This window comes from Vipera ursinii (assembly GCF_947247035.1).
Source record: "Vipera ursinii genome assembly, chromosome: 4".
NCBI lineage: Eukaryota > Metazoa > Chordata > Lepidosauria > Squamata > Viperidae > Vipera > Vipera ursinii.
Genome location: NC_139514.1, coordinates 57,776,668 through 57,788,988, shown reverse-complemented (window position 1 = coordinate 57,788,988; position 12,321 = coordinate 57,776,668). Strand labels below are relative to the sequence as shown.

At 41.4% G+C, this 12,321-nt stretch overlaps 1 protein-coding gene across 1 annotated transcript in view; it reads left to right on the top strand.

The window, feature by feature from the left end:
* The first annotated feature begins 768 nt into the window (after positions 1-768).
* The window catches only part of LOC310640275 (amine oxidase [flavin-containing] A-like), a 49,829-nt gene continuing 38,276 nt past the window's right edge, over positions 769-12,321 (top strand). Inside the window, exon 1 of the mRNA XM_083362472.1 lies at positions 769-1,003. Within this exon, the coding sequence (XP_083218598.1) occupies positions 925-1,003 (79 nt within the window). The 5' untranslated portion in view covers positions 769-924. The remainder of the gene's footprint in view (positions 1,004-12,321) is intronic.

Below are 12,321 nucleotides of genomic sequence, written 5' to 3'. Positions count from 1 at the left end.
TAAGCAAACAAAATATTTCCCCCTTCAAAGATGAATTTCCCCTTGATTCTTTGAATCTCACTTCAATCAGATTTCAGCCGTTCCTCAGTAGGAGCGGCTACATCAAAATGTGCCCAGAAGAAGCTGCCTCATTGTGATCATAATGACCACTTGGTTTTGTTTTATTTTAAAACTTTTTATACAGATGCCCCTCTTATACTGAACTTTGGGTGGCTCCCAATCAATAATTAAAACAGTGTCAATAATAAAAAAACAAACTAATACATATACCTGCTGAAACCACAAACAGGAAAAAAACAAAACACCCCTGGCACCAAAATTAAGCTTCCACATAAAAGTTAATAGTTCGTTGCTGAGTTATCCTGGGATTTGTCTGGTTTTTGCTGCCGGCCAGGGACACACACACACACACACACCCCGATGCCTACGACTTGTTCCCCTAATACCAGCGATCCCCAGTGTCTACGCCTGGGCCCATTTCATCAAGCCATTCGGCGCAGGTGCTCTCGGAAGATTCAAGGCGGAACAATGAATTCCCACGCCGTCTGGTCTGCCCGGCGACCTGCCCCCTCGGCCGTCACCTGCCCAAGGCGAGTGGGAAGAAGCAGAGCCGCCTCTCGCCAGGACGAATCCGGACGGGGGTCGCTTGCTTCTCCTCGCCTCTCGACTTGTGGGCAACCCGCCCTTTCCGACCTGCGCACTTCTCCGTCCGTTCCACCCCCTCGCCTCGCCCGGTCTATCTCCGCCAGGCGGCTTCTTAATCTCTAACGGAGGCGATTGGCGGGGCAAGGCGGGGCGGGGCCTCTCAGCAGGGAGACCCAGCTGGGAAACGGGCTGCGGCAGCGCCCAACTGGCCGTCGGGAAAGTAGCGCCCTCGCCGTCGGACGCCCCGAACTGAACGACAAAGTTAAGCCCCCCCGAGGCATGGAAGGGACGGCAGTCGCCCCCGCCGAGAGCGCAGCTATGAGCTACGACGTGATCGTGGTCGGGGGAGGCATCTCAGGTCAGTGAGCTTCCGCGGCACCTTCCGCAGCCCCGTCGCCCCTCTCGCTCCCTGCCTCAACCGGCGGCAAAACTTCTCCGTCGAGTTGGACGAGAGGCTCAGGCGAGCAGATCTGGGAAGCCGGGCGCTCGCCTGCCTGGGAACTCGCTCGCTCGCTCCTGTTTTGCCTAGTTGCGCGTGGTTTTGTTTTGTTTTTTGCTTTAAGTTCTGGTCAGGAAGACAACGGAGGATAGATTTCAGGAGGAGATTCCAGCCGAGAGGAATTTCCTCTGCTGGATTTGCCTAGGTAGAGAGACAGTTTGGTGTAGTAGTTAAAACTGGGAAACCGCGAGTTCTAGTCCCACTTTCATGTACAAAAGCCAGCTGGGGTGACCCAGGGCCAGCCACTCTCTTTCAGCCCTAGGGAGGGAACAAAGGTAAACGGTTTCTGAAAACTTGCCAGAAAACTGCAGGAATGTTGCCAGAAAGTGGGGAGGAAAGACTGCCAAAGTTCTTTCAGACTGAGTGAATACAAAGTGTGAATTGCTTACTGGGCTGCTTGATTTCGTTTATCTTTCATCTTGGACTCTTCGACTCTTATATATCTTAAATCTGTTGACTTGGTACATTTTTTCCAGGAAAGCTATGGAGCTTGTTTTCTCTTTATCTAAGAATAGCATATATAACTCAATTCTTGCAATATGATATAGAATGTTTTACAAAACATGTATTTGCTAACGTGTATCTCATCCCCGGATCTCTTTCAATAAATTCATTTAAATACATCCTATGTTCTTCTGGAGTTGTTCCTTTGACCATATCAGATGCAGGAAACATTCAGGAGAATCACAAATGTCATTTGTTAATGTACTGTCAGACCTGAGTAACCTCTGCCTTTGATCGCAAAGACTCAATGTTAGGCTCAAAGAGTTTTGTTCTCTGCTTCTCTCTTCCCAGAGCTGTTAATCTTCCTCTTATATTCTAATTTCAGAAATGTTCAGATATGACAGTGGCAACAAAGAAAACCCCTCATGCCATTCATACCTCGTGGATTATTTAAATAATTGTTTTCTGTTGCAGTGCTCTGAAAGATTTATTGAAGAACTGTTCAAACAAGTGAAATGACTTCCCATTTTATTTGTTTTTTAGTTATTTATTATCAAGTTTTACTTCAGCCAGCAGTGGCAATATAGAAATGGGAGCAAACTATTAAAAGAGCAATGAAAAGAAAGGTCATTGGCAATTACTATGGAGTGTTCCAATCTAGATGTGTTGGACTTCAGTTTTAAAAGTTGTACTGGCTGGAAATTCTGAAATTGAATTGCAGTGCACCCAGAGGGCCACAGCCCTGGGGAAGGCTGCTTGTGAACTTGATGGAAATTGCTTCTGAGTTGAAGTGCATAGAATTGCACTATTTACAATCTTGGACACACTGTTTTTAAGGAGAGCCCATCTCAGACTTATTTATTAATTGTGCTTGTAGTCCACCCAATAATTAAACTTTTTTTTAAAAAAAGTATTTTCAAATTATTTTTAAAATTAATTTAACTTACCAGCCCTGTTTTAACCTTCAAAAATTATAAAACATTGAAATTGAATTGCGTTGGGCTGTAAATTCTTTTTAGTTAACTAATCCACTTTCAGCTTTTAACTTTTATCATTTTCCACAAGCCCTTCAGATCGCAAAGGAATGGCACCAAAAATTACTCTCAACTTTCTATTTTAGTGGTGTGATAGAACCATAACATTGCTTTCTGAAAGATTGCCACAGTTGGTTTCTTATTTCTTTTTACAAATGTAATCCCTTAATTCGGTTAAATCAGGGTGACTGAATGGAGCTGAGCAGTTACTGGCTGGATGACAGGTGTGGAGTTGTGTGGAGGTGTAGAGTTCACAGCAAATATTTTCTCTTTGTCTCTGAGAGAGAAGTATCTGGTACTACCTGTGATTGAACTCTCAACCTTCTGAGGCGGAGGCAGGCATCTACCCTGCTAGATCACCACACCAGTCTGGAAGATTGCCGCAATTAGTGAATATGGAAAACCATCTTCCAATTCTATGTCTCGGTAAAACTCTGGGAAATAGATGTACTGTTCAGAGACATAGTGATATTTTAATTTTAAAAGTTGGGCTCTCTAACAGTAACGAAAGTCAATCATAAAGACTAGTAATAAATAAATAGTACTTTACTAGTCATAAACAGTAGTAATAGTACTTTGGCTTCTGCATAATAATAACCAGCTTTGAAACAGGTCATAACTCTCCTCTAGCTTTTGGGCATTGCCAGAAAGCAACTCTTAACGAATGTCCAATCTATATTATTTTTTTAAAGCACTTAACAGAAAGGTGCAGTCAGAGAAATGCAAGTTCAGAGGATACGTCAGGTAAAATGTAGTGAAAGAAAACCAGACTCATGGCTGAACAAATGTGAGCAAGTTGAAATGTCCTTTGTTGTCTCGAGTACACTTGGGATTTGTACAGCTGCCAGCAAAAGAAATGACTTAATTTTCTTGCAGTGAATCAGAGCTGAATGCGCCCATGTGGGATGTTACTATAGGAGAAAAAGAAAAAAAAGAAAAAGAAATAACTTCAAACTATTATTTATATTTTATTTACCACATTTGCTTTCCACAAACTAAGGATTATATGGCACTAGTTAAAGAAAGATCAGGCTATGTCTGTACTATTTTGGAGACAGTATTTTACAAAAACATATTAGTAGCTTCTTTTAGCACTTTTTAAGTAGAGTTACAGCTTATTAGATTTTTTAAAAAAAATAAAGCAAGGACTATTTTTCCACTATACATTCAAGGTAAAGTATCTCACTTGTTTACATTTTAGATGTAGGGTCAATATAGTATTATTTGTTATTTCCCCAGAGTTTTCATGTTTCACTCTGTAGAAAGACCAGTGAGAAAGGTAGAACAATAGTACAATATCATGAGTATAGACTTCCTTCCGTCTTTCCTTTCTTTTTTGCTTCATGCTTCATATTTAGAGTTTTGTCTCTCATACCCCAAAAGTTCCATAATTTTTTATTTTACCATTGTATTTGTCTAAGGAAAATCATTCTTTTAAAAAAATATGCTCTTAACATTAAATAAATAACCAACAGTTGTTTAGGAAGGCATACTCAGAAATTGTATTTTTAAATGGCTATTAAAGTGTCATTTTTATCTTTTTTTTTAATTGAATTTTCCCCCCAACTCTGTTGTAGATAGAACAATGTGTAAGAATAGAGATAAAAGCTGCAATATCTTTGATAATACTGAAAATCAATCACAGATTAATTTATATTGGAAGAAAAGGCACCGGCCTAAATTGATTATTTACCATCAAATCAGTGTTAACTCTTAATGGCCAAATAGATTTTTTTCCCCTGGATGTTCTGTCATACTTTGGGCTTGAGGTCTTCCAGCACCCATCACCCCTGTAACCAAGTCCATCCACCTTGCTGTTGGTTGTCCTCTTTTTTTGCTTTTGCCTTTTCTAGGAGCTAGATCTTTGCACAATATTTCCAAAGTATGGGTAATTTTACCCTGGCCATTTATGCATCTAATGAAACTCTGGGCTAAGTATATAAAATGTTTTATAGATGGCATTTAGATCCTAAAAAATTAGCATGTATGTATCCGAATTGCCAGCCTAAATGTTGGAGGTGTGGTTGTGAGGATGCAACGTATTATCATATATGGTGGCCTTGTAAAAAAAAAATCAAAGCTTTCTGGATTAAAATTTGGTGGAATATGCAGAAGATATTTAAGAAAAAGATAAGGTTTTCTCCACAGTTATTTCTGTTGGGTATTATTACAGATTGTACTGTTATAGATACTAAATTGATGTTGAATTTAATGACAGCAGCAAGACTTTTGGTAGCGCAATATTGGAAGAAGGAGGAACTGCCTACGATAGAAGAGTGGACTTTGAAAGTTTCAAACCTGGCGGAAATGGCAAAGATTTCTGCATATTTGAAAGAACAATCGCAGCAGAGATATATTTTGGAATGGAGAAGATGGATCGATTATATTCAGAATAAATATGGGACTAAAAAGTTTCATTTAGCATATGAATAAGTATTAGTATTATATGATATATTATTAGTTAATACTATTTAGTTATTTAGTTATGTTTAAGAGGAGTTAAAGTGCGATAGACTTTAAAGTGTTTTTTTTAGTTAGTTAGCATATTTTAGCTTAAGTTGGTAAAACTTAATACCCTGTATTCAGCTCTGGGATGTCGGGGGGGAGGGGGAGGGAGGGAAAGTGGGGGGGAGGGGCAGGGAGGGAGTTTATGTTTCTAAAATGTATTTTAAAACTTTTCAATAAAAAAAGAAAAAAAGAAACTCTGGGCTAAGTTGATCATTAATCCATTTGTTTTCTTGGCTATCCGTGGTATTTCCAGAAGTCTTTTCCAACACCAAATCTGAAAAATGTCAATACTCTTTCAAGTTGTTAATGTTTTTCCCTTCAGTTTTAAAACCCTGCTGATCTTCTTCCAATTCGGTTTCCCTTAAAATACATATTCATCATCTATGTTGAGGGGAGAGTGTATACCGTATTTTCCGGCGTATAAGATGACTGGGCATATAAGACGACCCCCCCCCCAACTTTTGAGAAGATTTTCATGGGTTAAAAAGTCATCTTATACGCTGGAAAATACGATAGCTTTGTCTCACTCTTTTGTCAACCTGCAGTCTGTTTCACCATGCTCCGTCCAAAGCGTAGCTTCCTGACCTGAATATAAATTTCGCATGAATACAGTGAGATGTTCTGGGATTCTCAGTTTCTTAAGCACACTCCATAGCTTGACACTGTTGACCCAGTCAGTGGCCCCTGCACTTCTGGAATCAGTGAAACATGCATTGAGATTTTCTTTTTGTAAATTTCTGACTTTCTCGCATGCACCAGCAATATTTTTTTTTCTTTCTTGCCTTTTCTAAAGGCAGCTCAAACATCTGCAGATTAGAATCAGGAAAGTTAATAATATTCCAGATACCCACAAGACAAGAAGAACTCTCACCTGCTTTTCTTCATGTATATCAGTTCATTGAAGGAAATAGCAGTTGGCTAAGGTGCTATTTTAATACAAAAATCCTCCCTGTACCCCAGTATTGCATATTTTAAAGGCTAACAAAGCTGTACGAGAAGAAAAGGATCGCCTCTATTAATAACAAGTGAGATTGCATTTATATATGTGGTGCTTTTTGAGGGCTCAAATGCTTCAAGTTCCTGTGCATTTTCTTCATAGTCTCTACAACAGCCTAATTGCAGATGAATAGCTTGTAGCTGAAATGACATTGGAACCTCAGTCTCTCCACACTGTTCCTTTGACATACCAGCATTCTTAATAAAATGAATTAATTGACATGATGCTATGTTTTCTAATTATATATTAAATTAAATCTGTCATTTCATAAAATGATAGAAGATGTTGAAACCACAGGAACTGGGGGGGGAGTGACAATGCAATATTGGAATTCAACATTATTCAAGCACAAGCAATAGAACACAGTCAAATTAGAGTCTTGGACTTTAAGAGAGCTTGGGAAGGATTCCATGGATGAGAATCCTCAAGGGGAAAACAACTCAAGAAGATTGGGAAATTTTGAAAAGTGAGATTATAAAAGCCCAGTCTAGCACAATACCAATGAAGAAGGAAAAATAACAGCTCTTAAAAGAAACCAGCATGGCTGCATAAAGAATTCACTGATAAATTGAAATACAAAAAAGACAAGTATAAAAAGTGGAAAGAGGAGCACATAACTAAGGCAGAATATCAGCAAATAGCCCGAGCCTGCAAAAATGAAATGAGGAAAGCTAAGGCTCAGAAGGAACTAAGGCTTGCAACAAAAGTCAAAAATAACAGAAAAAGGTTTCTTTCAACATGTAAAAAACAAGAAAAAAGTTAAGTAAATGATTGATCCATTAGTGGGAGAAAGTGGCAAGAAGAGGACAAGCAACAGGGAGAAAGCAGAACTACACAACTTGTTTTTTGCATCCGTATTTACACAAAGGGAGAAAACAGTCCAACCTATCAAAAATAGTACCATAAAAACAGAAACATAAGATAGGCAAGAAAATGATAAGTGAGCAGCTGTCCACCCTAGATGAGTTCAAATCACCAGGACCAGATGGACTACACCCAAAGGTTCTGAAGGAACTGGCAGATATGGAGCACTGGGGAACCACCAGAGGACTGGAAAAGAGCTGAAATAGTTCCCAGCTTCAAAAAAAGGGAAAAAAATGGACCCAGGAAACTACAGACCTATCAGCCTAACCTCAATACCTGGGAAGATCTTGGAAAAGATAATCAAGCAACGAATCAGTGAACACGCAGAGGCAAACAAAGTCATTACCAAAAGACAACGTGTGTTTGTCAAAAACAGATCATGCCAGACAAATCTTAGTGCATTCTTTGACCAGGTGACAAAATTAGTGGACCAGAGGAATGCTGTGGATATAATTTACTTGAACTTCAGTATGGCATTTGATAAAGTTGACCACAGACTACTACTTGATAAGATAGAAAAATGTGGGTTAGAGAACATCACCACCAGATGGATTCGTAGCTGGCTGACCGGCTGTACTCAACATGTAGTCCTCAATGGAACTGCATCTACATGGAGGGAAGGGTGTAGTGAGGTGCCCCAGGGTTCTGTTCTAGGCCCAGTGCTCTTCAACTTCTTCATCAACGATTTGGATGAGGGGATAGATGGGGAACTCATCAAATTTGCAGACGACACCAAGCTGGCAGGAATAGCCAACACTCCAGAAGATAGGCTTAAGATACAGAAGGATCTTGACAGACTTGAACACTGGGCGCTATCTAACAAAATGAAATTCAATGGTGAAATAAATAAGGTTCTACATTTAGGCAAGAAAAGCCAAATGCACAGATATACCGTATTTTCCGGCGTGTAAGACGACTTTTTAACCCATGAAAACCTTCTCAAAAGGCGGGGGTCATCTTATACACCGGGTGTTAGGGTTAGGGGCAGTTTTATTGTCCGGTGTTACAGGAAAAACCAGAGGCAACACCCCTCCACACATACACACATACAGGCAATCTCGGCAGCTCATTGATAGGGGGGGAGGAAGGGGGAGAGAATCACAAAATTGCTGTCTGTTGTCGAGCCCTGCGGGCCCGACACTACGCAGGGGGTCTCATTCCAAAAACAAGCCCTGCTTCACCCCCCACTGCACACGGCTCGCTCCATGACCTGGCGCTCCGACAAACAAGGGAGGAGGTCGCCCGTAATCAGCAAGCCCGACTATCAGCTGATCGCCGGTTCCTGGCTCTGCAAACCCAATGACCAGCTGCTTCACGGCGTTTGCACGCGCCTGCATCACAGGGATTTGCTGAGGACCCCGCCGGCACTCAGGAGGACAGCCCAGTCTGCCTTGCTGTACAGGGAGCCTGGGCACTACAAAACATGCTAGCTGTTCCTTGCCTGCCGACGGACCTGTGCCGGGACTGCATGCTATAGCCTGCGTGCTGGAGGCAAGGGCTGGCTGTTTTCCGTCGGTGTCAGATGGACCGGAGCCGGGGACTGCTGGAGGGCAGCCCTGGGACGTGTGGAGGAGCCCGCTGGAGCCAGTTACGGATGAGGGGGGGCAGTTGGTTGGAGAGGGATAGGCACACACTGGGAGCACGTTAGCATTTTCACCCAGGTTGGGGTAGAGGGGGTTTGGAGAAGAGTCACCCAGGATACTAACAGCAGCAAGGTTTACAACGCTGAAGTTGTCGAGAGTTGGAAGCATGTGGAGGTTAAAGAAACACAGGCAGGCTCTGGATGCCGGAAGTGTACTTTGTACGTTGCAAAGCACATTGATTTGTGCTTTAGATTGTAAGCTGCCCTGAGTCTTTGGAGAAGGGCGGGATATAAATGGGATTTTTTTTAAAAAAAAATTGCGTCTTGGAGACAGGGAGGGCTGGGCAGGCAGGGAGGGAGGGAGAGCTGACCCACCCAATCCTAGCAGACTTTGTATGCAGTGGGGTAGTCTTATACGGCGAGTATAGCCCAAACCCTATAATTTAACAGGAAAAGTAGGGGGTCGTCTTATACGCCCAGTCGTCCTATACGCCGGAAAATATGGTAGTATAGGTGGTACCTTGCTCAATAGTAGCAACTGTGAGAGGCATCTTGGAGTCCTAGTGGACAATAACTTAAATATGAGCCAACACTGTGCTGCAGCTGCCAAAAAAGCCAACACAGTGCTAGGCTGCATTAACAGAGGGATAGAATCAAGATCATGTGAAGTGTTAATACCACTTTACAATGCCTTGATAAGGGCACACTTGGAATACTGTATCCAGTTTTGGTCACCACAATATAAAAAACATGTTGAGACTCTAGAAAGAGTACAGAGAAGAGCAACAAAGATGGTCAGGGGACTGGAGGCTAAAATATATAAGGAACAATTGCTGGAATTGGGTACGTCTAGTCTAATGAAGAGAAGAACAAGGGGTGACATGATAGCAGTGTTCCAATATCTCAGGGGCTGCACAAAGAAGAGGGAGTCAAGCTATTCTCCAAAGCACCTGAAAGCAGGACAAGAAACTAACCAAAGAGAGAAGCAACCTAGAACTAAGGAGAAATTTCCTGACAGTTAAAACGATTAATCAGTGGAACAACCTGCCTCCAGAAGCTGTGAATGCTCCAAAACTGGAAGTTTTTAAGAAGAGATTGGACAACCATTTATCTGAAATGGTATAGGCTTTCCTGCCTGAGCAGGGGGTTGGACTAGATGACCTCCAAGGTCCTTTCCAACTTTATTATTATTGATCATCACACAGTCAGCCAGATGTTCAGACTTTATTTGGCATTTTTGTCTACCTCTTGAGTCCTTATCAAGGACCTGGGATAGGCAGATGTGGATGTTTGATGGTATTACAGATATCGTTGCAGGATGGAAGCAGTTCCTAGTAAGGCCACCTTTTACAGTTGACTAATGGCGAATTTGTCAATGACAATGGTGTTCAAGTGCTGCTCTAGTTGTTTTGGGATTGCACCAAGGCACCTATTACTATTGGTACTACCCTTGTTTGCCTTTGCCACAGTCTTTCTATTTCTATTTGTAGGTCTTTGTATTTTGTTATCTTCTTCAGTTCTTTCTCATCTATTCTGCTGTCTCCTGGCACTGCCACGTCCACTATCCAGACTTTTTTGTCTTTCTTATTGACAATTGTTAAGTCCAGGGTGTTATGTTGCAGGTGATTGTCTGTTTCAATTCTGAAGTCCCAGAGCCGTTTAATTTTATCATTTTCTATGACTTTTTCTATTTTATGACCCCACCAGTTCTTGCTTACAGGCAAATGATATTTCTTGCAGATCTTCCAATGCACCATTGTTGCTACTTTGTCATGCCGCCGCTTGTAGTCAGTCTGTGCGATCTTCTTGCAGCAGCTTACCAGGTGGTCCACTGTTTCTCCAGCTTCTTTACATAGGCGGCACTTACTGTCTGTTGCTGTCTTCTCAATTTTGACTTTTTATGCATTTGTCCTTAAGGCTTGGTCTTGTGCAGCCAGAATTAGTCCCTCGGTGTCTTTTTTTAACTTTCCTGCTCTTAGCCATTTCTTGTTATTATCTGCTTTCCCAGCTATTTTTTTTAATGTACTGGCCATGTAGTGCTTTGTCTTCCCATGCCTCTATTCTGTTCTTCATTTGGTCTTTCTTGTAGGCCAGTTTGGTCTCTCCAGTTAGTCAGCCTTCCTGATATACTAATTTCAGTGCATCTTCATCATTGTCCTTCAGATATTCTTCCAAAGCCATTTTTTGTTCTTCAACCATCTGATGTACTTGCAGCATTCCACACCCACCTATTTGCCTTGGTAATTGTTGTTGTTGTTGTTGTATTCTACTGTGACTTATCCTAGAGATTACTGTCATAGGACAAATTAAGTTGGACAATAGTTCTGAGCCTTCATTGTTCTTAGGAGCATGGTTAGCACAACACAAAATTATAGCTTTAAGGAGTAACATTTTGTGAAGGAAAGATAAAAAAATGAATTTTTATTATTGCTGAAGAACTCTTTATGTATATTTCCTAATAACAGTCCTTTAGTTCTCTCTCTGCAATTACTAGCCTAAGAACAAGTCCTTGTCTCAGGTAGAGAAGATTTTAATGAAGGTACTTTTTGATTAATACTAGTGAAGAAGGATCTGAGTTCAATCATAGGCAATTTTAATAATGTCAAGATGCTGTGATCATTTCTGTGCACTAGAGGTTGGAAACATCAAAAAGAACATTGAATTCATGTATCTCTCTCTCAATAAAACTCAGATACACAAACCTTCATCTGTGTTCATAATTACTACTGATAGTCATTCTCATTTGATGACGATGACTTTGATGTTCCAAATGACCTTTATTGCTATATTCTAAGGCATCCTGCTGTCAAGGCAAGAGGCTACTCAGATTGGCTAGTGACAGTGAGAAATAAAAGTGCTTCCTGCCTTTTTCTCTATCAAAGGCCATAATAGTTAAGGAGAAAAAGAATTATTTTTATTCCAGGACGTATTGATGTATTTGGTGATGATCACATTTGCATATGTCTGATAGTTGCCCAGCAGTATCAGAGATATTGATTGATGGTTTTCAAGGTAGTTTTAGGGACAGGTATTCCTTCGGCCCATAGTATAGGAAAAGAAATGTTTTTGCTTGGGAGATTCTGACATGATTTCAAGAGCCAAAGTGTCATATATTGGATGTACTCCAGCAAAACGTGTATCCAAGGCTTAAGTAAATAGGCTTAAAGTGGACAGCTAAGTGTTTATAACTGGAATCTTATGTATGTTCATTTTACACCAAACCTGTTTGACCTTAGGTAAACTAAGAAAATACATTCTGGAAGGAAACTGACATTTGCAGAAAGCATATGATTATAGTTTAGTTTATGAGATTCATAAGATACTAAGCCAGACATGAAGAACCAGCTAATAATGTACTTCAATATATAGTCCTTGCTTAACAACTGTCTTATGCAGCAATCATTTGAAGCAGGGGTGTCAAACTCAATTTCATTGAGGGCCGCATCAGTATTGCGGTTGCCCTCAGGGAGCCGGGTGGGCGTGGCCTACTGGGTGGGCGTGGCTAGAGTGCATATGGCCTACTGGGTGGGCGTGGCCAGCTCTACATTGTTCGCATCAAGGGTGCCTATGGGTGCCTGGGCAGGAGTGGGACAGATCTGAGGGTCTCTGGCAGAAGGAGGGTCTCTGGGCCAGGGCCAAGGCAGTGGGGGCCGTTCCCTCACTGTTTCCAGGATGGCTTCGCGGGCCGCATGAAACCACTTCGCAGGCCGGATCCGGCCCCCGGGCCTTGTGTTTGACATGTCTGATT